This window comes from Bos mutus, chromosome 5 (genome assembly GCF_027580195.1).
Source record: "Bos mutus isolate GX-2022 chromosome 5, NWIPB_WYAK_1.1, whole genome shotgun sequence".
NCBI classification, from domain to species: Eukaryota; Metazoa; Chordata; class Mammalia; order Artiodactyla; family Bovidae; genus Bos; species Bos mutus.
This window is the reverse complement of record NC_091621.1, coordinates 40,287,372-40,313,637: the sequence shown is the minus strand read 5'-3', so window position 1 is coordinate 40,313,637 and position 26,266 is coordinate 40,287,372. Positions and strand designations below refer to the sequence as shown.

The window sequence follows — 26,266 nt, the reverse complement described above, 5'->3', positions numbered from 1 at the left end:
AACTGTTTCTAGGGGGTAGCAGTTATATACTTTGGATAGCCAGCAAAACTGAAGTACTAGACAGTCCTTTACCCACTCCAGTGTTCTTGCCTGGAGAATCCCAGGGACAGGGGAGCCTGGTGGGATGCCGTCTATGGGGTCGCATAGAGTCGGACACGACTAAAGCGACTTAGCAGCAGCAGTAGCAGACAGTCCTTCCCTCTGTTCCTTGGAAAACCCCAAACCTCCTTCCTGCTTCAGCAAGCAAGTGAGGAAGCTGTGTTAGTGGGAGAGATATGTATGCTTGTGCCAAGAGCCAGGATCTGATTCTTGGACTCTAATCTCAAGCCTCTCATTGACAGGGCAGCATCCCATCAGTTCAGGGCACAGTATGCAGATGCAATCCTGAGGACCAGCTGTATTACATGGGTGCTTGCTAATGAGGAAGTGTGGAACAGAAAACAAACTGAGCTGACCAAGAACTCATGGTTTTCCAAAGCAGCATTTCAACCAACCCACCAAACTAGGTCCAGAATTGAATGTCTCTGTTTTCCAGGCATGTCACCCCACCGAGATGGAGTCTGGCTTTCATCCAGAAAGGAGCACAGGGGGAAAAGTTGAGAAGGAAGAACCCTGGGTTGTCGGAGTAGAGATTAGGGAATGGCTGGAAAAAAAGCAAAGCTGGGTAATGGGTGTATGACCAAGAGGTAAAACATAACTTTATGCTTAGGGAAGATGGGAGTGTCCTTGGCTACAGAGGATGAGGGAGGGACTGCTTGTGGGATGAGGGTGAGGATGGTGTCCTGTGTTCTGGGACCCTGCGTACAGAGTCAAGAGAACCCAAGAATCGAAGTACACGGAGTTAGCACATGGGCTGCCTTTTCCCGGGTGTCCGTCTGGGCAGAGTCCATTGCTTGGGGCTGACAAGAATGCACTTGTGAAGATGGTAAGAGGAGAAGCCAAAGCACAGTGACCAGCTGGCATTTATTAGTGTAGTCACTGTCGTAAGAGTAGTAGAGGAACCATGACTCTATTATAATCACAAATAAATAAAGCTTATTTTTAGGAAAATTCTAACCGAGTAACTGAAATCGAGCAGCGGTACTAGAGGAGTCCAGCCTTGTGTGACACAGGAAGCTGGGGTAGAAGTCAGGAGAAATTCTACATACAGGGAGCTTCCACTTACGGCCCCTGCCCCAGCTCCCTGGCTAGAGCTGACCATGGCTGCAATTACAGAATAAAAGGAAACCTAATGGAAAATGCACTGAAACACGTGAGAATACACGGACTTGGATCTGTTGGGGTGAGCTGACCATAGCAGACAATCCATTCTTCTCTTTGCAAAGAGGCCTAGACGTTAGCTTCTCCGGACCGCTTCCGAGAGATGTGCTCCAGGTGGGCGTGCTCTGAGGTATCCAAGTCAATCTCGTACTTGGCGAGGATCTTGAGGATGGGCCTCAGCTTCAGCCACCACTGCTCCTTGGGGATGCGGTGCCTACAGAGGAACGAGGTAGATGATGATTTAATCTTCAGCACCCCAATCAACTTCTATCTGAGGCTATGGGAAGAAGTGGAGCAGCAGAGGCTGAATTTGGGACCTAAGCATCAGATCTGAAATAGGTATGACTACAGATGTTAATCCTAAGGAAAAAGGACTGAAGACGTGAACAGCCTGGGAAGAGCAGATCTCAGCAACTGCTGGGGAGGGAACCACCCCAGGAGGCAGATGTACTCACTCAAAATCCGTCTGTTCCTTCAACTCAGTCACCGGTTGGAAGACCAGGGCCCTCTTACGCATCCCCAGAACACAGCCCGAGTCTGGGGAATTGGCAAAGATCCGCCCTGCAACAGGGATAGTCAGTCAGCTTCTATGCTGGGAACCGGCCTCTAGGAAAGCGGCTCACCCTCTTACCCCACCTACCATTACGGTAACTCTCTTTGATTTTCCCTGACATCCAGTTCATAGCCTTTGCACCCATCTTAGTGGCAAAATTCCTGTCGAATGGAGTTGGGCTCCCACCCTGGAAAAAGAGTGATAAAAGTTCAAGGGGCAGGACTCTAATGAAGTGGCAAAGACATGGTAATACGCAGAGAAAAATGAAAGGATGGGTCTCAGGTTTATAACCAGAAACAGGAATCCAGAAGTCTTAACTATGAAAGGAAATCCTGAAACCGGGCAGGGCACCAGGGCGAGCTGGGCTGGCAGGTCTGGCGGTTTATCAGCTCTAGGAGTAATTAGTACGAGGGGATGCTTGGTCTCCCAGTTGCCTCTTCTAGCTCCCTGGCTGCATGACCCTGTTCATTTACTCCTAATCTTTCTGGCCTCTCGGTCAGCTCCCTGCCCTTCACTAGCCTAGCAGCTTTTGTCACTCACCATCGATGAACAAGTGTTCCTTGTGACCTAATCTGGGTGCCTTGGTAGCACCTCAGAATAATATAAAACATGATGCAGTTTCTCTGAACAAAGCAAAAGTAAGTGGGAAAATGGGAAGGAAGGAAAAACAGAAAAGAGGTCTTCATACTTTATCCAATAGTACCCCATTCCTTCAGAAGCTGATAAGCCCATTCAAACTGAGATAATGTGAATTCATCTGTGGGTACAGAAAGGTCAAAGGTCAATACTTATGCCGCATCAGCGGGGAAGGTTTGGAATGGGGCAGGTCTCAGACCACTAGCAGCATCTGTGAGTGAGTCTTGGATGCAGATTCCTTTCCCCTGGAAACCCTAGTGAGTGGAGACAGAGCCCAACCCTGGCAAGGTGCCCACACTCATCTCACAGGGTGCCCACGAAGGCAGCATGGTGTGTGGGGAAAGCACTGGGCCAGCTCATTTTGGCCTCACTCAAGCCTGATTAGCAGCTCTGGGAAAATTACTTCTCTCTGAGCCTCATTTCCTTCATTGAAGCAGTAGTTCTCAACTGGAGATGACCTGGCCCCCCAGAGGACATTTGGTAATATCTGGAGACTTTTTTCAGTCACACAAGTGGGGAGGGTGTGCTACCAGTGAGGGCTCATCTAGTGAGTAGAGTCTGGGGTGTTGCTAAGCCATCCTACGACCCACACAACCACCACAAAAAAGTTTCCAGCTCAAAATGGCAAGAGTGCCAAGGTGGAGAAACTCTGCCCTAAATAAAGAGGCTGAACCACAGAATCTCTCAGGCCATTTCCAAGGTAAAGACTTGTGATTCTGTGACTGCGGAGCCTGCAGGCCTGTGCTGTGGCGGCCCCAACAGCCACCAGCAGGTGGGAGGCCACTGGGAGGCTCTGGCTGCTGGGTGGGGGTTTGCTGTGGCCTCTGGTGACAGCATGGTGCGTCTGCCCCACCTGCTGCATGTGGCCCAGCACGTTCTTCCTGCTGTCGAAGATGCCCTTCCCCTCCTCAGAGTACAAGTTGAAGATGAAGTCAGTGGTGTAGTTCTCATTGCACTTCTCGTTCCTGCAGAAGAGACAGCAGCCTGTGCCCGGCGCTGGCCCTCTCCCTCCCCATGCCTTCTCCAAGCTCTGTGGGCTTTGTCCCTCCCAGTTCCATCTCCTCCCGGGGTCCGGGCTCTCCCACACTGTATTCACAGACTCCACGGGGTGCGCCAGCCAGGGCTGCGGTCTGGCCAGGGCTGAAGCCTGACTGCTGCTCCTCCGCACTCAGGAGCAGGCCAGGGACGAGGCTACTCCTCACTCAGGAGCAGGCCAGGGACGAGGTACCTTAACACCAGGCCCCTCTTCACAGTCGTTTTCATCTTCTGCACCAGATGCTCCACATTCACCTGAAAATGAAATGGAAAATCCTAAACCCGGCTGAGCAGGCCTCTACAGGAGGGAGAGGCACACGAGGAGGGCGGGCTGCTGACAGCTCAGGGCTGGCCTGCACCTAATCCCTTTAAGAAGGTCACGACAGACAGACAAGCGAAGACCCAGCTGAGCTGGGCAGAGCAGGCAGAGGGAAAGCTGGAGAGAGTGTGGGAACTGTCAGTCTGAAGCCCCTTTCCATCCCTTCCCGATCTCCCTTTCTAGGGGTTTCAGTTCTTCCACCCTGAGAGAGCCAGCCCTGCCCTCGGTGTCGGTCTCTAAATGGGTGGCGTTCGTGGACAGCAGTGACTCACTGCGGAGAAAACACCCCCGTCTAGGCTTTGAGTCAGGGGTGAAGGAGGGAGAGGGTCACCCTCCACTGATGGCTGGGCCCTTGGAGTAGTGAGTTCCCGCAACCTGCCAACCTCCTCTGTGTGGTTCGAGTGAACGAAGATCTTAGAAATGAGGATCATAAGGGAATCCCCTCAAAAATGGAGTTAGTGGTCCGTTTGGTAGCAAGGAAAATCTGAAGTAGGGGGGATGTGACTTTTTCAATCAGTTAAACCGCCTACTCAAAGTTTAGAAAAGTTTTATAACCTCACTGAACCTTGTTCATCTGTAATATGGAGATAACCCCTCCCGTGCATGGCTGTTGTGAAAATAAAATGCAAAAAGGCACATAAAGGGCTTAGCTGCAGCCACCCTTCAAATGAATGCTCCAACAGGAGGGGCACCACATACAGAATGTCACACCACAGCACGCCTGCCTGGCGCTCTTCCGAGGACTCCACAGACCATCAGCTCTGTCCTTGCCTTAAGCTCTCACAGCTTAGGTCGCCACGGGGACATGGGGACCAATGGGGCAAGGGAGAGCCTCCTAACAAGCTCTGGGTAGCCGTCTACCTGCAGGTCTCGAATGGTGAAGGGGTCCTCAAAAATATACGCAGCATCAGCCCCGGCTGCCAGGCCTGCCATGGTGGCCAGGTAGCCACAGTAGCCGCCCATCGTTTCAATGATAAACACACGGCGCTTGGTGCCTGCCGCTGACTGCTTGATGCGGTCACACGTCTGCAGAGACAACACGTCAGAGAAAGACAGAGTCAGGGATGTGACTCTTGTCACTTCTCTGGGCCCCACCATCACCCGACTCTGGAGCTATGTCCCCCTAGGCCAGCAGGGCCCCAGAGCCCCCTCCAGTTCTCGCCAACAAGGATGGCAGGCACATCTGGCAAGTGTAGTGTGGACCTCCTCCCCCAGAAGGAAGCTATTCCTACCCTTCCTGTGCTTGGACTAGGGGAACTATGATCTAGGGCCTCAGAAATGAAAAATCACTTGGAGTGCGGAGTACAGATGCATCTCCAGGCTAGAGGACTCACAGCGAGGAGGATGGACACAACGTGTTAAGTGCGTGTGGGCAAACTCAGAGCTTGAGAAGTATTCTTCTCACACTGTCACTTGGCTGGTACAAATCAAGTGCTCACTTCCTAGCCCAGACTCGGTCCAGGGACTGGAGCCCCAAGCCAGGGGCTGGGAAGCCGCGGGGACCCTCACCATGCAGATGGTGTTGAGAGCAGTGTCAGCCCCCACGCTGAAGTCCGAGCCGGGCACATTGTTGGAGACCGTGGCAGGGATGACCACGAAGGGGATGCAGAGCTCATCATACTGCTTCCTGCCTTCCATCAGCTCCAGGCCCCCCGTGTAAGCCTGAGAAGACAAAGCCACGGGGGCAGGAATGAGGGGGAGAAGGCGGGAACGGGGGCAGGAGGAGAGGAAGAAATGGCAGGGATGCTCACCTCAAAGCCCCCGATAATGACAAGGCCCTGAATATTAAACTTCGTGATGTTGGCACTGATCTGTTCAAAGCTCTTCTTGGGTAGAGTCCTAGTTGATTGGGGTGAGGGGAGGGGAATAGAATTTGGGGAAGAGACAGCAAAATCAAGGGAGAGAAAAGCGAGCGTTAGAAGGCACTGTGTTTATAATTTCTTAACTTGCGCCCCCTTCATACCCCACTCTCACCCTGTCCAAGGACACATGCTGGGGCTCTGAGTCGCCAGAGCTGCTAATGGATGTCTGCATGGACACGTCTGCCCTCTGAGGACCCAGACGACAGCACTGGTCTCAGCGGACCCCAACCAAATGAACGGATGCCCACATGCAAGGGCTGCCTTTAGGGTGACTAGGTGGAGGTAATCCTGGTATGCCACTCACCTTTTAGTCCCAAGTTTAGAACCACCTTGGCCAGTCCAGCCCCCGACGTAGCTCCATCCAGCTTCCTCGATCTGCGGCGGGAGGTCACACAGGTCTGCATCATGGTCTGCCACCACTGCCCGAGCCCTGAGCCCATCCCCTTGGCAGAGCTGTGCCAGGCACCGGCTTCTCCCACCTCACTGAACGTCCTCCACCCTTACAGCTCACTCACAAATCTTACACCGGGCCCTGTGCTGAACTCTGGGATAGAGAATTATATCAGACACGTTGTTTGCAAAGGGCTCATTTCAGTGCCTCCTGCCTCTTCCCACTGCCCTAAAATTAAATACAGTAGCTCCCCCTTTATCTGTGATCCCACTTTCCAAGCTCTCAGTTACCCATCATCAACCTTGGCCCAAAAATCCTAAGTGGAAAATTCCAGAAATAAACAATTCCTAAGTTTTAAATGGTGTGTTCTGAGTGGCGTGATGAAATTTTGCACCATTCTGCTTCATCCCACCCAAGACGTGACTCATCCCTTTGTCCAGTGGGCCCACATTGTGTACACGACCTGCCTATTAGTACAGGGAAAACATGTAGTACACAGCTGACCCCTGAGCACATGGGGGTGTGGGTGCCCACACTCCAAAGTCAAAAATGCACATGTAAATTTACAGCCGGCTCTCATATGCACTGCTCTGAATCCATGGGTTCAACCAACCCTGGATCATATAGTACCACAGTGCTTGCTATTGAAAAGTTCTGGGGAGTTGCCTAGGGGTCCAGTTAGGACTTAGCGCCTTCACTGTCATGGGCCCAGATTCAATCCCTGGATGGGGAACTAAGATCATGGGAAGATGTGTGGCACAGCCAAATTAAAAAAAGAAAAATTCTGCATTTAAGTGGGCTCACGCAGTTGAAACCCAAGTTGTTCAAGATCAACTATACATAGGGTTTGGTGCTCTCACAATTTCAGGTATCCACTGGGGATGTGTCCCCCGCAGAAAACGGGGGACCCCTGTATCTACTTCTGCTTGAACCCCAATAAAAAGGTTGTGAGGGACGGGGGAACACAGGGGAACAGATAGGCCAGCTGCTGCCCGTCTCCTCTGCACGGCTGCTCCCGGCCCTGCAGCCAGCGCCCCCCTACCTGACCCTTGGCCAGGCCCTCGAAGCCATCGTGCACCACCAGCATTCGGTTGCCCTGGATGAGGCCGATTCTCACAGTGGAGCGAACGGCTGCGTTCATGCCTGCGGCCGGCGCTCCCACGTTCATCACGGCCACCGTGTGGGAGCCACTCTGCGGAAGGAAGTGGAGAGGGAGGGGGACAGGTCAGTGAGAGGAGCTGGCCTCCGAGTCCCTCACGGTCCTGAGGGCACATCCCTCCCCCAGGGAATGCCAGCACAGTCTGCCCCTCCCCCACAGCAGGGAGGCAGAAGTCTTCACCACAGATCAATAAAGCTGCGATTCCTGATCCCAGACATCACTGCACAATGAACACGAGACCCTCCAGAGCAGTGTTGCTCAAAGTAGGATCCTTGGACCACCTGTTGTATCAGATCCACCCAGGGAGCTTATTAAACCTGCATATTCCTGGCCCCACCCCTGATCTGATCTCCCTCGGAGGGAGGGAATATGCATGTTTAATAAGTGACCCAGACCATGCTAGTGTAGATAAAATATTGAGAACCACTACACCAATGGGAGAGATGGCTCAAATGCACTTAGATGCGATTACTCCAGATTTGCCCAGAGAAGTAACACATGAGCTTCTTTTCCCTTCCTTGCATGCTATCTTGTCAGCCCTGAAGTGGATGTGGGTCTTGGGTTCAAGACATCCAGGGTACACTAAGAACACAGGCTTGTATCTGGGGTGAGAGAAAATTAACTTAGTGGTGTCCGAGTCTCAGCACTGAAGACACAGGCAGGCAAAGAAGTTAGCAAGGCTGAAGGCTGAGTGGACTGAGGGGCGCGCTTCATAATGGGAGGATGAGGGAGAAAGAGGGCCAAGGGGAGACAGCAGCTTGCCAGTACCTTAGACTTTGGGGGTCTGACGTGAGCCAGAAGCTTGTATACCTCCCAGTTGTTCATGAAGCTCCTAAAAAAGGAGAGAGAGAGACAGCGGTGTTTTCAGGCCATTCCCCAAGGCCCGCAGCCAAGGGGATCTGGTCTGAAGTTCTGTTCCCAGCATGAACTTCCACAGGGCAAGCTTCCAAGGACATGAGTGGAGCCTGAGCAGGGATTGGGGGCGGGGGGCGGGTGGGTATAAACCAGCTTGAAGTTCCACAGGGCAAGCCTCCAAGGACAGAAGCGGAGCCTGAGCAAGGATTGGTGGGGCGTGGGAGCAGGTGGGTATAAAGAGGCCATAAACTTACCAAACACCCCTGAGCACCACCCTCACCTTGCCTAGAGACCCTCATGATCTAGCTGGGTCCACATACAGCAATAACAAACTGTGAAAAGCTAAGGCCAGGAAAGAATCCTGGGAGTGAACCAAGCCTCCTGGCCATCTCACAATTAGTTCTCTTTGGGAAGAAACTGTTGCACAGACAATAAGAAGAGAAGAAAACAGAAGCTCCTATTTTGGGTCTGTGCTACATCGATTTCTGGCTTCATTCTGATGTCTGATTTCTGTGGCTAGTGAATTCCTGGTCATCTCCTCACCGGCCCCTCAGCTTCAAGGCCTCATCGAATCTCCTTTCATCCATGGCCCTGGTCACGTCCTTGGTCTGAGGGAGAAGGGCAACACTCAGGCCAGGGTTCCGCACACAGCTGGGTTCCTTCCCATCCCACACTGAGATTCTGCCCGGCTCTGGGCTGGTGACTGGACCCTGCCCATCCAGGACCCACCCACCCCCGCCCCGACACACTTTCACAGAAGGAGAAACGTCAGTGTTTTTCCTTAATTTTCTGAGTAACGAGCAGCAGAAGAAAAGGGCTAAATCTAGGCTCTATTTACTAGAAGATGTGCAGGATGGCAGAGCACACACAAATAACACAGCATCTCCCTCCATTCTACACCCAGGGCTCCAGCCTCACGGTGGCCTCTAAGTTAATAAGAAAATTAAGACTGGTCATCTGCAGATGACCACTTAGGAAGAAAGTCTGATCCCTGCCCCATGCTTCCACCGCTTTCTGCTCTGTGAGCCAGTGCTTTAGCTGGGGGGGGCTTTCAGAGATACAGTTCCAGGCGAGGCTGGAGCTTGTCTGGCCTGTAAGCCATTAGGACTCCGGAGTATCAGAGAGAAGCATCCAGGAGCTGGGGAGCCAGGCCTGAGAGGCAACCTGACACCTCAGCTCCCAGCCACTGCATCTGCTCTGTGGTATCAAAGGAGCGATTCCTCTATAATTAGAGCCATATTTCCTGAGCACTCAGCATCCTCCAGACCACTTACACATCTTCTCTCCAATCCTTACACTCATGCTCAAGGTGAATACTTATCAGTAACCTCGTGATGGTTCAAGAGAGAAATCAGAGTGAGGGATGAGCTATCCAGCCAGACCTTGATAATATTTCCCTGCTTTTAATAGGTTTGGAGAGAGAAGCATGTCTCCTGCGAGTGGGTTTTAGGAGATATTGGGTCTCATTAGGTAGGATGTAGCAGGCTGCATCTTCTTTAGGAACATCTGTCAGATGGGGAAACTGAGGCTTGGAGAGGGGACAGCTCCTGCACAGAGCCCCCTGAGTGCCTTTCCCTCATGTTCCTTCCTGTGGCACACAGCCTCCCCACCTGCACCCGCCTTGGCAGCCCCAGGAGCTGCTCTCTCTCCCACTCAGATCTCACACGGATAGGGGCTGGGGCTAGTAGGAAGGTGGGTTGGGGTCACTACTCACCACCTGGACACACTCCATGAGGGGCAGGCGCACAGCCTGGTTACCAGAGAGGCTCACCACACAGGCTGGGGTGTCCGGGGTCCCCTCCAAAAGTGCCATTACTGCTTCCACACCCATCCTGCTGCCCTGCAGGAAGCAAAGCCGTTCTGGTCCAAGCCTCCCCTCTGGTCTCAGCCTGGAGGACCTGGTCATCCAAGGCCCTTTCCAAATCACGAGCTGAGTTCCACATTTAAGGACTATAGCCAAGAACTCATTGGGCTTTACCTTCTGACCCACATTTCATCTAAAGCTTGATGATGCTTCCTCCTTTTGCCAGAAGAGCCCCCAAGGATTCTTCCTGGTTCCAGGGAACCATATCCACTATAGTTATCAAGAGAATTACTGGGGCTGAGTAAGAGTCCCTTCTTGATGAAAGTAGGATGGGGGTACAAACAGTGTCTAAGGTTAGATCTTAATCTTTCACTCAGGCTGTAAGATATTCGACCCTAGTGAAGCCTAGCGTCTCCCATCATTTTTTGCAACAAAAGAGAACTCTTGAGCATATGGCAATGAGTCAAGGCCCACTGCGGTCCAGTAGCTGGTGACGGAGCAGTGTGAGCAATGGTTGAAGCCCCTGTGCTGGGAAGGACAGCAAGTTGAGGGTTCCACAGAGCCCCATGACTTACCAGGATTCTGTCAAAGGCCGACGGTGTTCCACCCCGCTGCACGTGCCCCAAGACGGTGACCCGGGTGTCATATCCCAGACGCTTAACCACCAGCTGAAGGGACAGAGAGAGATGCAGAGTCAAGGAGAGGAATCAAGCAGGGACCCAAATAAATCAAGGATGACTCAGCCTCTTATCTTGTAATGATTCCTGGGTGGGAGGAAACCAGGGGGCCAGACACCTGGGGAGAGATGTGCACAAGAACTAAGGGGAGACTCGGAAACTACTGGGGAACGGGCCTGGGGCCGGTAAGGTGTCACGGCCTCTCTGGCTCCATCCATACTAACGTTTTTGATGTCTTCAGAGGTGATTGGTTTCCCATTCTTGTCAATCGCACCCTCAGCTACGATGATGATGTTGAGACGAGAACCACGGTTCCTTGTCTGGTTGAGAAAAAAGTGCAAAACGGTCAGTGTCATAAAACTGATGGACAGGAAAGCCATCTGCAGCAGAACAGGGCAAGGGGATTTTCAAAGGGCAAGACAAAGTGCCAGTACCTCGCTGAGCCGGCGACAAAGGTGTTCCTCCCAGTCGTCATCTGGTGGACACTCGGGAATAAAGACCCAGTCGGCCCCACAGGAGAGGGAAGTGACAAGGGCCAGGTATCTGAGATGAGAGCCAGTAGTGTCACGGCAGGAGCTACAGATCGCAGCCAGATGACCCCATTCCCGACAAGGCCACCTAGTGCCATTGGAGGTGGAAGGTCTGCGGAGCTCCTGTTTCACTCTTGGGGTGAGACAGCTGCTCAGTGAGCTTCTGCCCCTCAAGAGGCCCTTCTATTCACACTCACCTGCCCCGGTGGCTCCCAATCTCAGAGCACTGTCTGCTCTTTCACACTGTATGTGTACAGTGTGTAAGGGAAGTGGGTGCGGATGAGGAAAGGTGGCCACACCGAGGGAAGTGTGTACACCTCCTGATCCACCCCCACGGGGAGCCCCCCGGGTCCCCGGAGAAGAGGAAAGGGCTACTGCTTGTACACGGAATAAACGAGTTAAGATGGTGGGGCAGTCTTACCCACAGTGCCGGCCCATCACCTCCAACACAAAGGTCCTCTGGTGGCTGCAAGAGAGACACAGGGCTCACACAGTCCAGATGTTCCTATGGCCAGACCTGCGGGCCACCACCCACATCGTGGCCCAGGAACCTATCCTCAATGTATGTTTATGCTGTGGGCCTTCTTCTGAGAGACCTGGAAGACCCAGGGGAATTGCTTTAGCCACAGGGTGTCCTTCCCAGGCCTGATGGTGTCAGTACTGGTGTCAGTACTGAGGCACTGTGTCTGGGAAGGAGGGACCAGGAAGGGAGGGGGCAAAGGGAAAAGAAGTGGAGAGAGGACTCGACTGACCTGGAATCCTCCAGGATTGCCCTTGGGAGACTGCCACCCCTCTGTACCCCCATTCTCCTGCACTGCCTCCCCTGAGTCCCTCCCATCTGACCTGTGGCATGATGGCCTCTACGATCTCTGTGATATGGCTGGAAAGGTTTGGGGGGGCCCTGAAATTGTCTTAGTCATTTAGGAGATCCCACAGGTATTAAAGCCTGCAGAGCAACACGTGTGGGTAGACAGTGGCCAGAGGCGAGTCTTATGGTATGGAGCAGTAAAATTCAGTGCTCCAGGGATAATTCTTAGTTAAAAACAGTGTTCTAGTCCCCAGAAAACTGATCACAATAGTATCACAGCTCAAGCACTTTCATCTTTTCTAGTACTCAGCCAGCTGATCTATTCCAGCTCCATCCTTCCACGCTGCTTCCTTCTGGGCCCCCACCTCTGAGCGGTAGTAGTGATGGCATCTACAATCTCTATGATCCGGTGCAGGGCAGAGTCGGTGCCAATGGTCATATCAGTGCCACAGAAGTCATTGTCAATTGAGCCAACCAGCCCCACGATGTTCAGGTAGCTGGACTTGGTAGCCTCCTCTGCTGTAATCTTGCCTGATGAGGGGAAGCAAAGCAGGGGGCCCTGGGTGAGGTCCCCAGTGCCAGGGAGCAGGTGCCTGGAGAGGGCAGGGGCTGCAGTCCATGGCAATTGTCAACAATGGCAGAAAGAGGAGGGCAAAGACTGCCTCTGGGTCTGGGCAACAACTTTCTCCCGTGAGAGGAGGGGCGTGGTGTGCACATGCGCAGAAACCACACTTACAGAGCAGCGCTCACCTGATTTCTGGAGGTCACTCAACAAGTCACTCCACTCAGAGCGGAAGGTGTCGGCCCCAGTCAGGCTGCCGTCTCCCCCAATGACACACAGGTTGGTGATCCCACGTTTCACCAGGTTGTGGGCAGCTCGGAGCCGGCCTTCCCGTTCCCGAAAGTCCTTGCACCGGGCGCTTCCAATCACCGTGCCTCCCTTTGGGGAAGAGGTGGGAGTCAGCTCCCCAGGTGACAAGGCCAAATTTGGGCTCAACAGGCTAGGATTCCCCCATCCCAACATCACCACATGGCTCCCTAGGAAGTTCCCTGACATCCTGAAGAGTCACTGGCCCCTTCATGTATGTGTATGTGTGTGTGTGTGTGTGTGTGTGTGGTTTTAAAGTTTTATTCTTCATGAAAAGGGTTAATGAAACTCACATGAGTTTCAAACTCCAGAATCATGAATACTGATGTTTAAGTCTGTTGTCTAAGGGCATATAATTGTACAAGCTTAGCCATTACTGGAAGACATGTGAGTCTCAGTTGCCTTTGACACGTTTCTATTTCATTTGCCTAGCTAGCTTGACTGCATTCAAAGTTATTCACTTTATCTTGATTTTCAGCTTGATTTGCATGAGCCTACATGGAACTTTCCCTGTTTTTCACCTCCCTGTAGTTCACTGAGATTTTTTCCCCCACTAGTCCCTTCTAAAGAAAGGTGAGATGGTGCTGGCTGAGGCATTGCGGGGTCATTCCCACATTCCCACGTTCTGCTACACCTCTTAGAAGATGGTTAAGATGGGCCTATGCCACTGAAGGCTTTGTCATGGTGACCGTCCTAAAGAGACCTAGGGAATACACACATATATGTAGGCTTCTAAAATGATCTCCATCTTTCTCATCTTAGACATGTAAGCAGCAGCAGCAGTGACTTCAGCAGGGGCCAAGCACTGCCAGTCCTTTCCCCTTTGCGCCTGGAGATCTGTGTGCCAGTGGGAGGACCCCCAAGACCCAGGAGTTCACAGAAAAAACAGCTCTGAGTAGGGAAAGCCCTAAACTCCCAGGAGCTTGTACACACCCCAAGAGAGGAGAGCACACCCAGGGTTTTCACAAATCATATGAACTCTGGGCATCCATGCCTTCGTGGGTATTGATGCAGAATTTTGGCTCATTCTCAGACTACTTTAGGGAGGTGCCATTGCCTGTTTAAATCTTCACTAAGTGCTGTTCATTGTTTCTCCTCATGGATTTTTTTTTAGGGGATTGAGGTAAAGAATGAGAACACAAATGTAATGTGTAGATTTTTCAGTAAATCAGAAAATGGGTATAGAATGACTTAGAGAAAGTAGCAAAAGGGGCTCTGGATACAATCAAGATCATCTTAGGGTTTTTTTTTAAACTCTAAAAGGCTATCCCAGTTCCTTCCTTCCTTAAAAGGTTTGGTTTCAGGTCACCTCATCATCATAACATGAGCACTGGCAAACTTCAGCTCTACTTCTGGCTCCGGCTCCAGTCCCCTGATGAGGTTATTTTCAGGGCCTGACCTTCCCCATGACCCCAGAGCAGGACCCATTACATGCCAGCTCCTCAAATCTTACCTATGACCTTTCTATAAAGAACAAAGCGTCCTGTGATCACATCCGAACCCTACATCCTGCCCTAGGAAACCAGGGTGATGTTTTTAAATGCAAAGAGTAAAGGGTAAATGTAGCCCCTCTTTGGTCATAGAAACCCTTCCTACTAAGCCACATCACAGGGAATTCAGGAAACCATGAGCCCCACCCAGATGGGGTGAGACAAGGACAGCACAAACAGGGGACAGAGCCCTCTGGAACATACCAGCTGAAGCATCATCGAGACACTCTCCCATGTGGCTTCCCGGATGTTATCTCCACCATCTACCAGGCCTTGATAACCCTGTAGGATACATTACATCCATTCAGCCTCTGCTAGGCTTCCCCCAAACCCCCAGGATTAAGACAGGGTCCCTGGGAAGAGGTTCCCTGAGAATCAAGTCACCTCCCATTACTGATGCCTGGGTGCTCCTGAGAAAAACACAGTCCAAGGCAGGAGACATCAGTTGTTCCAATACACTCTTCTAGTTTCTCTCATTCTTGAAACATCAGGATGCCCTTCCTAACATTTAATCTCAATTTCTCTTATTTATGGCTCATCCCATTTCCTCCCAGGGGAACTAGATGACAGATGGTTTTGATAACCAGCAAAAGAGGAAAAAAAGAAGGGGATGTTAGAAGGAGAAAGGAGAGAAACGTGACTTGAAAAGAGACGATAACACTTCAGAGAAAGGGCGAGAGAGAAGAAAGGGAGACAGACGTTAAGAAAAGAAGAGTGGGCAAAGGATGAGTGCAAAAGGAGAAGAGGGAAGCAAGGAGGAGTTAGAACCCTGGAAAGTAAGACAACCGCAGAAACAGACTCATCCTCCTGAGGCTCTGACTCTGGATGTGAAATACTAAGTTGTTTCAGCTTCCCTCTCTGTTTGGGGGGAGCTGAAGGGAAGGCGAAATTACTTCTTACTTTAAATTGAGCAGGCAAGACGAGGATCTGGTCTGCAGATCTCTAGGCCCCACCATCATTACTGGAGCCCAGAGTGGGAAGGAGTGATTCTTGGGGACACAGAATCAAGAGCAATTAGACACGTAACCAGGCGATAAGGAGAGAGGGTGGGGAGAGGGAGTGAAAAACAAAGAGTGATGGGGATCAGAGCAGAGAACCAACCTCATGGACAAAGAAGACACGGGCACCAGTATAGATGCCAACACGAACCACAGCCCTGACAGCAGCATTCATACCTGCGAGGAGGAAAGAGTCAGAGAGAAGTTACTCCTAAGAAAAGTAGCCCTGGGCTCTAAGACCTGAGTCAGTCTTTTTCCAAGGCTTTTCTCTGAATCTATAATCCCCTCATCCAAGTCTTCTGTGGTCCCCATTAACCCTGAATTACTTCACTCAATGTTAACATTACACAACTTACCTCCATTCACCTCCCCAACCTCCCAAAATTCCATCTTTCCTAAAACATTTCCATGCCAGGGCAACCTGGGGAATAAGCATCTTGCATGCTTTTTGTGGGGTTAGATGCTGCTAGATGCTTGTCAATCATCAACTCATTTAATCCTTCCCACAACCTGGGAGTTGCCTCCATTTTAGACTTGGAAACTGAAGCTCAAATAGGTCGAGGTTACAGAGCGAGGATGAGGTCAGCTTTTAATCCAAATCTGAAATGTCTAAACCAACACTGCTGACCTCCATGCTAATCCCAATGGCTACACCAGGCTTTTCCTTGTCTTCTGCAGTGAATCTGGCATCTGGCTTGTATAGGCTTCTCAGGACAAAGACATGACTCTGGGCTCAGTGACCTGACCCTTTGCAAGCTATTCATGAGCATGTCCATTACTGGCTGGTGGATCCTCCCAGTCCCCACACATACACAGCTTTTTAGTGTTGTTGCGTTGGTGTGTGTTCCAGTGTGCACCACGCAATGAGATCCTCTGGCTCCCAAACTACCAGAAGAGGCTGTGACCAAGTGTGCAGGCACAATTAGTGGAGACTCTATGCTCTCCTTCTCCCGTGCTGATCTTCTCCTGTGACGTGTGTGTGGCATGTGTATGACGAACCCAAACAGCACGCTGTAAATTACTGTTTCCACTGGGAGAAGCAACTAGGCCTGAAACAGAGGGGAGAGCCTTTCCCGCATCCTCGTCTGTGAGTACCATCCTTCTCCTAGCAGCTGCTCAATGACAAGAACCCTGTCTTCCAAGAGTACAGGGGGAGCTGACCTGTCACAACATACAACGCAGGGTGGTGCAGACAACCACAGTAGAAGCAATGCCATTGCTAGTGCCCAGCAGTCTCACTGGTGAGACATTCCTGGATCTTCATCTTGGTTACCCTGTCGTACCTTATAATGTAAGGAAGGGCTTAGAGTGATGCCATGACAGATCAACTTCTTGTGAACCACTTAATCACCCTCCCTCAGGTAGCCCTGTACACATTACACATTTTTGTTTCAACCTAAAATCTATTCATGTGGTCCTTAACCTGCCTGGAGAAATACCAGTAAGCACTCGAGAAGCCAGTAATTGGAAAAATCTGCAGCAGCAGGCTAAAACCCATCATGAACTATTGCATAATCCAAAGCTATCTGGAACTGAATAGAATCAAAAAGGCCAGAATATCTATTTTTCAGGTTTGTTTGTTTGCAGGTCGACAAAAGTTGGTTTTACATGGCTTTAAGCTCCAAATCAAACTTAATGCCTTACTATTTACTTACTTAACAAATATTTATTAAATACCTCTCATGTTCCTAACTCTATGCAGGCACTGGGAAAGATGCATCAGGGTATGACAGAGTGTCTAGGGATACAAAGATAAAGGACTTGGGAATGGTCCTCAAGACAAGGGGAGAGGGACTTTGCTGGTGGTCCAGGGGTTAAGATTCTGTGCTTGCACTGTAGGGGGCATGAATCCTAGTTGTGAAACTAAGATTTCACAGCTGCTTAGCAAGGCCCAAAAATTAAAAATTAAAAAAAAAAAAACACGGGAGAAATTATAGTGTGGTTCTAATTTGGATCCATATGGAGGGGATTTGTACAAAGTGCAATGGGGATGAGGAGAAGAAGCATCTATGACACCAGGAGGAAGTCAGGGAAGGTGATACAGAAAAGACTGCATTTGTCCTGAGACCTAAAGGATAATTTCCTTTCAAATCTTTTGGTCAGATGGACGAAGCTGGGGACAGTGTTATAGGCAGGAGGAATGGCACAAATAACATTGAGGGTCAAGGAGTAGCCTTACATAACTCTGTATTATAAAGAATAAACTGGAAAACTGTAGAGAGATGAAGCTGTGCAGCGGGGCAGGGGCCTGTGTGCCCATTGAGGGAAGGCTAATTTTTATTCTGGAAGCTGGGGTTTGACTGGGGATCCATGGGTGATGGTTTCAGGGAATCCATGAATCCCAAGAACCTGTATGAAAAGCTTTGTGGGCAAGGGCATTTCTTCTGAGAGAAGGTCCACAGCATTCACTGATTCTTAAAGAGGTCTGTAACTTAAAAAACATAAAAGTTATAGTCAATGGGGAATCTTTGAAGAGCGGAGGGACATAATGAGCTCTGTGGATCAGAAAGATCACTCTAGCAGCGATGCGGAAGACAGACTGGAAAGAGGGAACATTAGAATTAGATGGCTGCCTAGCTGCAGTGACAAGAACAATCGGGCCTCGCCTGGGCATTTAGGACGGAACAGAGACTGGGCAGGAGAACCTAGGAAACAGAAGCAATGGGTCTTCCATCTAATCAGTACATGATTAGATTTCAAGGTGTTGGAAAGGAAGGAGGATATGCTCCATGACTGCCTTAGGCCCCAGGGAAAACTGTGCAGTTAGCTGAGCGGAGGTGGGTTTGGGTTTGGGAAGATCAGGGTGGGGATGATATAGTCATATCTGGATGTACTGAGTTTGAAGTTCTTGTGGGTCATCCATGCAGACCTGGAAGACCGTCTCGAGAAAACAGGTAAAATTAGAAGGGAAAGAGGCAAAGAATGGAACCCTGAGGGACACCAGTGTTGAAGGAATAAGGAGCAGCAAGAAAGACAGGAGGAGAACCAGGACTCAGCAACATCTTAGAAGCCAAAGGGGACAGTTTCAAAAGTGGGAACTCTGACGTAGGTGTCTGATAATTGATCCGAGATGAGAACTGGAAGGTTGGGCTTGCCAACAAGAGGTCACTGGATAGCAATGATGTCAAAACATACTTATTACATCACCAAGGCAAAGTCTAGACATCTATCTGATGGACTTGAAGGAATCAAAAGTGAAAAAATCTATGAAGGGAGAGGCCTTCCCAGAAGCTTTAGGAAAAGCCTGTGTGTATTAAAAAAACATAAAGTCAGAGTCAAGGGAAAGCCATCAGTGCTTTAGGAAAAATGAATAAATCCAATTTTTAAAAATCAGGACAAATACGAAACTACCGTTTATTTTCTAGACTTTCCCAAGGCCTGTGGGATTCTCTTTTGGATACCTGGAGGAGTATAAATCTGTAATCTTACAAAAGAAGGAAAAAATATTTTTCTGAAATGTATAGGTTGGAATGCTCTTTCCTGCTCCTGAGCTGAGGAAGGGTAGGGGAGAAAAAAATTAAAGGAAAACAAATCACTTCAAAGGTTTTAAGTGTAAAACAAACAATAGATGGTGGGCAAGAAACATCTAAGTCTCTTGGGCAGAAGAAAAATCCCACAAGAGAAGAAGATTCTCCTTTCTCCTCCCTCTGCCTTTTTACCATACCAACTTTCAGAGGTCATCCTCCCTGCCTCAGAACTGGATATCTGAGTGTTTCCTAGAAATCAAGTTTTAAGACCACTTTTGTGCCTCTGTACCCTTAGTTCCCTAGAAGTCACAGACTGGGCTGTATAGATTATACTAGAAAGTCCCAGTTATGCTTTGGGCTCTCCTACTTAATGTCACCGGCCTGTTCTGGTCCCAGGCCAGTCCTTGGCTGTTCCATGTTGCCCTAAATAACCCTCCATGAGCAGCTGTCTACCTTATTAGAAGCAAGACGAAGGATAAGATTACAGGCACCACTCAGGGGTACTCTGGGCACAGCCACGAGGGACTCTGGAGAGCATCAGAAGCACGTACTTTGGAGTCTCCAATTACAGCCTGTTGGGAAGAGGCTGTAGGGAGGACTACAGGGGATGGGTCTATGACATGAGATAGGAGAAAACAAATAAATGACTTGGTCACTACCTTTTTGCTAAAATTTTTCTTTCCACCTTAACTGAACTTTGAATAAGAAAAAAAAGGACATGAGGAGCAAACGTTTGTTAGATATAATTATACTTTCTGACGGCTACATAATTAAAAGTTGTAAATCCTAGAACAGCTATGGAGAGGAAATAGAATCCTATTCCAACGAACCTTTAAAAATAGGATAAATATGCTTTTGGAATAGACTGCCTGTCTGAGGACAGAGGGATAGAGCAGGTGACTAAGGTCCTTTCCAGCAGAATATGCCCATTTCATTAGCCCAAATGTAGTGTGGTTTCAGGCAGATTGGGACCACTTCTGGGCTGGAAAGGGGGTTAGGATCTGGCATCTAATCAGCCCAGTTTCTGAGTTCAGGATGTCTGATTCTTGGCCACTCTTCTATTTTAAGATGCTATTAGCCTTGCTAATAGTGGCGCTAGTGGTAAAGAACCTGGCTGCCAATGCAGGAGACCTAAGAGACGTGGGTTTGATCCCTGTGTTGGGAAGATCCCCTGGAGAAGGGCAAGGCAACCCACTCCAGTATTCTTGCCTGGAGAATCCCATGGACAGAGGAGTCTGGTGAGCTACAGTCCATAGAGTCACAAAGAGTCAGACGCAACTGAAGCAACTCAGCAGCAGCAACCTTGCTAAGGTCAGGGAACAACAGAGCTGAGGCGCCTCTGGATCTTATAGAGCTGACCTCTCTCTGCCAAGTGGCCTACAGCCTCTAGGGAAAAACCTTCCTGTGCCTCTCCCTGGGAGAATGAGGGCCCCACAAACCTATCTCCAGGCAGGCCACTTCTGCATTTGAGCTGTTATAATTAAACGTTTGAGCAATTATAATTAAACATTTGTTCAAAATGTTTCACTTGGGACCTTTCAGTTGGGACCTCTCAAATCTACTTTGAGTTTGCTGTTTCGCTTCCTTCCTCCCAAGAATTCTATCCTACCACTCTCTGTCCCTACTAACACGCACCTGAGATGTTATACGGCTTTGCAGTGGGATATGTCCCTGGGTACACTGTGCCTGTCTCTAGAATGAGGGTCTCTCTGCTCAGGATCAGAAGCTGTAAGGGCTCTGCTGCTCTTGGATCCATGTTAAACCCTAGACTTCTTTTTTTTAAACCTCCTTCCCTCTCCAGAAAGCTCTGCTTCTTCATAAATTCATAACTCTGTGGACCTCATCTGGATTTTTAGCAGGCTCTTGCTTCCCCTAATCTGACAATCCAGTTCCACAGGCCACCCTACCAAGGTTTTAGGACCAATATTCAGAGTTTATGTTGAGGAACTCAGTACTGATATGAGATTCTTTCCAGGAGAGGAGAGAGAAGCAACAGAAACCAGGTCTGTGTTCCTAATCTGGCTACTATTCCTAAACTCAGGCCTCTTGCCTCCTTCCTCTGTTTTCCTGTTCATAACAGATATCACAATTATAATTAAACATTAGTTTAAAATATACTTAAAGTCTAGCTTTACTAACATACTAGTTAGAAGAGTCATAAGAACAAAGACGATGGGTGAATCTTTCACTGATGAAGGCGTAGCGTCTCCCATCCTGTCTGGCACACAGCAGATGCTCAACAATTCACTTTTTATTGAATTGGTGTTGTATTTACTGCATCATGCACCGATTTATGCACTTTTCTTGAATGAAGAATTCAGTTTCTCGAAATCTATCTTTTCCACGAAGCCTTCCCTGGTTAGTCCAACCAAGACCTACCATTTCAATACATAAGTGGATTCTATCCTAAGAATAAGGATAGAGTGGGCTAAGTAGGATAAGTGGGCTAAGACACACCTGATTATTGTTATTTATGTTATTGTTATTTATTAAGAATTTTAATAACATATGACATCTTTCCTCATTAAATTACAGTTCCCAAAGGAAATCAGCGTCTCCACAACACACAAGACAGGGCTCTATACAAAGTGGGTGTTTAAAAACCCAAGGGAAGAGAGGTGCAGAGGGAAGGGGAGGCCAGCTGAGATCCCCTTCTTTCTCTCTCCATCTTTCCATATACCTGACAGTTCTGACTCCCAGGTCTCCTGGACTCAAGCCAAAGGACTTAGCTTTCTTCCGCCTGCCGCCCCCCACCCACCCTCCACAACCTTTGGGATGTACTGATTAACTGCTGCTTTTCCTGTTTGTTTAAGGGTTAAAAGAACAGAAGAGCAGGAGAGGTCAGAGAAAACAGAACGGCAGAATGACGTGGACGTGCGTGCGCCTAGGAGGAGGAAACGTGTTGTGAGAGTGAGGCGCCTGACCCTGGTCCACACAGGAGCCCTGACACCAGAGTTGGCTCCTGAAGATTTGCTAGAGCCCATCAAATACCAGTTCCAAATCCCCTCCTTTTCCCAACATTTCCAATGTACTTGAAGTGAATCCACCTACTGCCTTCTCAACAATTTTATCTCTTTTTACTCTCCTTTCCAATCCTGCTTGAGAAAACACCAGTTTTCTGAGTACCAAGAACCCAAATTGTCCCAGATCTTCAGAGAAACTTGGAAAGAAGCTTTATGAAGACCTAAGTAAGTTCAGGGGGGAATGGATACATGTATATGTATGGCTGAGTGCCTCTGTTCCCCGCCCAAAACTATCACAACATTGTGAATTGGCTATAACCCAATATAAAATAAACAGTTCAAAAAAAAAAAAGTAGAGCAAGTGAAATCCAAAAGCACGTGTGGACTTAGACCTAACAGAGATTTTGGGGAAGCCCCAGGTCCCTGTGTAAATGCACAGCAGGAGGATCTTAAGGAGGATAGTTCTGTTCTACAGGCTAAGGCTGAGGGAGTCAAGAAATTCAAGGGGGCCTCCCAACTATGGTTTTTGTGGGTTTTGCAGGGCCTCCCAGCCAGGCCCTCTCCCCAAGCTGGGCCCTCTTCCTTACCTTGGGCATCGCCACCAGAGGTTAACACGGCGATGGCTTTGCCGATTCCCAGGGTTTTGGCTGCATGGTGCTCATGGGTCATGATCCACTCTAGAATTCAAAAGAATGGTCAGTTAGGATACAACGGGATCGAGGCTGCTATGAGCTTGGAAGATGGCTCTGTTAGACTGGCTAGAGCCACCTCACAGTCAGGCTGTCCCACTATACTGAGTCTGAGGTTTGCAGCCTAAGATCTTTGGACTTCTTCCAGAAAAGAACCACACCCTCGCAGAATGACAGGCTGAAATGTCACAGAAATCAAGCCTAAGACCGCAAAAGTCCTAGCTAATCCCTCCCACCCCAACTGGAGCCTATTTGGAGAAGAAGCTAAGGTCAAGGAGAAGGGTGGGTGACTGAACAGAAATGAGAAAGGAGAAAAGTTAAGTTAGCTTCACAGAATCCTCTCTTTTAATGAAGGGAAGGGCTATTGCAGAGGACAGGAATCAAATGAGGCTTAGGGCACTTCGAACCAACAAAACAGAAACAGAAAAACAACAGTAGGTTGGGTTTTGGTTAAGATTTGAGTTGGGTGTTATGGAAATGGGCTAAGTTGGAACGGGAGTTCCAGGTTATACAGGCACACTGGAGCTTGGGCAAAATAATGGTTCAGGCTTCGGAATGGTGAGGGACTTTCTCTGGCTTTTCCCATCCCTCTCAGGGTCTCTGCCTCCTATGCATCTCTTGATCCTTTATCTTCAGGCCTTGCCCCTCACACTAAACACTACCAAATGTGAAGAGTAACACAAAATCACTGCCACAGAGACATGAATATGTACACATAACATGTGAACACCTTCATATTTTTGTCTTTAGGACTTATCTCTCTCAAAGGAAAATACAAGACATACTTTCGCATCCATAAAAATGCCAACTGAATCATCACTTTCCCAGTTATCCAGGCTAACCAACCGCTGTTATTTTTAAAATTTATCTCCTCTTTAATCTCAAGAATCAAAACAGTTACCAAACCCTATTATTCTCCTTCTTATTATCTTCCTTTATCCTCCTTTTCTGTCCTCATGGCCTCTTTCCATCTGAATTGTTTTCTTCAATAGCTGGTCTCCCTCTGCTTGTGCTTCTCTTCTCCACTCTATTTCAGACACCAAATAAACCTCCAAGGGAAGGTCATAGGCCTCTGAGGCCTCAGTGGAGAGAGGATTCATTCACACGATCAGAAGCTGATGACCTTTAAGTACAGCTCATGTTTCAGATGTGAACCCTGGGACAATCAGGGTAGCTGCTGATAAATACACAGGTCACATCCACATATAAATCCATACACAAGCCAAGAAAATACATGCAATGAGACACTCATGAAGAAAACATACACAAACATACGTAGTGTTGTTAACAAACACAGGTTCACAAATACGCTGCATATAATCAGTACTGACAGATAAACCCAAACTTCTTGGGTTGCATTCAAAGCTTCCATGACCTAACTCTTGCCTGGAGCTCCAACCTTGGCTCCTGCAAATTTTCTGCTCCATTAACATCTAAACATCACTTTGTTCCTCCCCACTTCTGTGCCTGTGCACATTGCATCACTTGTGTGGAAGGCTATCCTGGCTCTTTCCACAGATCAATATCCTACTCCATTATTTAAGGCCTGTCCTAGTCACATTCCTGTTAAACCTATTAAGCCTTCACTGATTACCACAGGTCAAGGAGTACTTCTTTCTGAACCTCCTCAAATCACATAGTGTTTCTGAAACCAGATCACCCGCTTAGCACTGAATTATTGCTTTATGTGATATTTTAGTTGCTTCTTATGTGTTGAAAAAGTTGGGCTAAATAAGGAGTCAGCAAACTACAGCCCAGGAGCCAAATTGAACCCTTCCAATGTCTTTGTAAGGCAGCAAACTAAGAAAAGTTTTTACATTTTGAGTGGTTGAAAAAGCAATTTCATCACATATAAAAATTATATGAAATTCAGTTTTCAGTGCTCATACCACTCACATTCTTTTGGTAATTATCTATGGCTGCTTTTGTGCTACAAAGCAGAGTAGATTATTGCAACAGAGACCCTAAAACATTTACTATCTGGCCTTCAAAAGAAAAAGTTTGCAGATACCTGGGCTAAAGATTGCTAAAGTCATTTTCCCTAACTAGACTGAAAGCTCCTGGGGGTTGGGGGGATCATTTTCATTTGTTAAAGCTTCCCACAGCCTACCGAAGCCTGTGCACATCAGTGAACTGACAACTGGAGAGGCACACAAATATAGAAAAAAATTTAAATATGCTTGGATACATATTCCTTCTACTTCTAACACATACAGATACAAACAGGACTTAAGAAAGCACATAGCAACAAATAGTGAGAGGAACACAAACACACAAGAATAGAGACACTCTCCTATTTAATGAGTGTTCATGTGCAAATTTCTGCAGTTCTCAAGAATAGAAAGCCTAAGTGGTTGCTGCAAATAGGAAGGCAAAATTTTGGAAAGAAAAGAACAAAACGTTTGAGTACTGTGCCAATCCCTTTTTCCCTGAGTTTTCCTCTGCTTATTCACTCTGGGAGCTCATCCCTGATAGAAATCCATACAGGGATCTTCCACCCACAGAGGCTTCAGTGACGGAGAGAATGCATCATAAACGGGGGGAAGGTGGGGAGTGCTGACCTGCAAAAAAAAACAGCTCAAATTCTTCTGTTGCATCTCTAAAATTGTTATAGAGGCACAAGACACAGATATACAAGCAGAGTCATAAATAAATGGATCAACAGTGACACACATGTAGAAACAGACATGTTGAAACCTATATATAAAATCTCAGGTGCGCAGAAAAGCACGAGGGAGGTAGAAATACAGGAGAGGCAGCATCCTAGGAGCTCTGACTTGAATTGGATGAGTGCCAGGGCAGGAGTCAGGCTGCCTAGAGCTACTAGGTCGGAGCACCACCCACCCATCCCTGATTCCCAGGCAGAGACAGGGTGTGCACGCCAGGGAGACGAGTCAGGGAGGCGAGTCGAGGGGCTAGGATTCGTCACCCATCCCCCCTCAGCTCCTCCTTCTGATGCCGCACCACCTCTTCTTTCCCTGTCTGCTCCCTTCTGCTCTCCCACCGCCAACTCCCAGCACGTTCATTCCCACCTCGCTCGCTCTCGGCTATCCCCCTCGCTCTTTACCCAAGGGCCCCTCTTGCCTTAGAGTCTTAGCTCTCCTCCGCCAGGGCTTCTTTGCAGATTGTCCTTGGGGAAAGGGGGAGGGGAGCTTGGCGAACACTGGGAGGAGCCAGGTGGAGGCAGCCGGGGAGGGGAAAGAGGAGAGGCTTTTCATCCTCCACTAAGCTGATGCGGGCCGCGAGGCTCCTCCCGCTTCTGCTCGCCTTTCTCCTCCCCTTCCCCCTTCCCCCTCCCCCTTAAGAACACAGCACAAACGTGACAGGGGCTTAGTTTCTCCGCTCCCCAAAGGGTTCCCACATCCAGCTCGGGAGCCATCAGCTCCGGTACACAGTGGGAGCCAGAATTTATTTAGTTCCTCCCCTTGTTGTCCTCAGAGACAGTTTTCCTAGCTGGGGCTTTTCTGCATTCAAACATCCTCCGCAACTAAAAATAAGCCTCCCTCTCTGGCCCTGTCGACTGTCTCCCACCTCTGTCACTTTGTTAAGTGTTAGTCGTCCAGTCGTGTCCGACTTTTTGCGACCCCATGGACTGTAGCCTCTGTCCATGAACTTCTCCAGGCAAGAATACTGGAGTGGGTTGCCATTTCCTCCAGGGGATCTTCCCGACCCAGGGATTGAACCCGAGTCTCCTGCACTGCAGTCAGATTCATTACCGTCTGAGCCGAATCCCTGCCCTTGAGGAACATTGATCACTGGTATTGACATATGCTATGTAGTTGTTCAGTCGCTCAGTCGGGTCTGACTCTGCGACGCCATGGACCGCAGCCCGTTAGGCTTCCCTGTCCTTCACTATCTCCCGGAGCTTCCACAAACTCATGAGGGACGTCAAAAACCCCTTT

The 26,266-nt window shown here is 49.0% G+C and overlaps 1 protein-coding gene across 2 annotated transcripts; it reads right to left on the bottom strand.

The window, feature by feature from the left end:
- Positions 1–944: 944 nt before the first annotated feature.
- On the bottom strand, positions 945–25,514 carry PFKM (phosphofructokinase, muscle). 2 transcript variants are annotated; one of them, XM_005905467.2, is made up of 23 exons: positions 25,449–25,514; positions 22,263–22,352; positions 15,349–15,422; positions 14,452–14,529; positions 12,640–12,829; positions 12,255–12,420; positions 11,503–11,547; positions 10,986–11,094; positions 10,776–10,871; positions 10,450–10,542; positions 9,785–9,910; positions 8,614–8,678; positions 7,984–8,047; positions 7,099–7,248; positions 5,970–6,040; positions 5,555–5,642; positions 5,313–5,465; positions 4,665–4,829; positions 3,678–3,739; positions 3,303–3,414; positions 1,901–2,000; positions 1,716–1,821; positions 945–1,474 (listed from the first exon to the last, which is right to left on the bottom strand). In XM_005905467.2, the coding sequence occupies exons 2-23, from the start codon at positions 22,342–22,344 to the stop codon at positions 1,330–1,332; spliced, it is 2,340 nt and encodes a 779-aa protein (XP_005905529.1). In that variant the 5' UTR covers positions 22,345–22,352; positions 25,449–25,514; the 3' UTR covers positions 945–1,329. The 2 variants fall into 2 exon arrangements, with proteins under 2 accessions (XP_005905529.1, XP_070226784.1); XM_070370683.1 differs by lacking the exon at positions 25,449–25,514 and adding an exon at positions 23,266–23,283.
- Between the last annotated feature and the right edge of the window lie 752 nt (positions 25,515–26,266).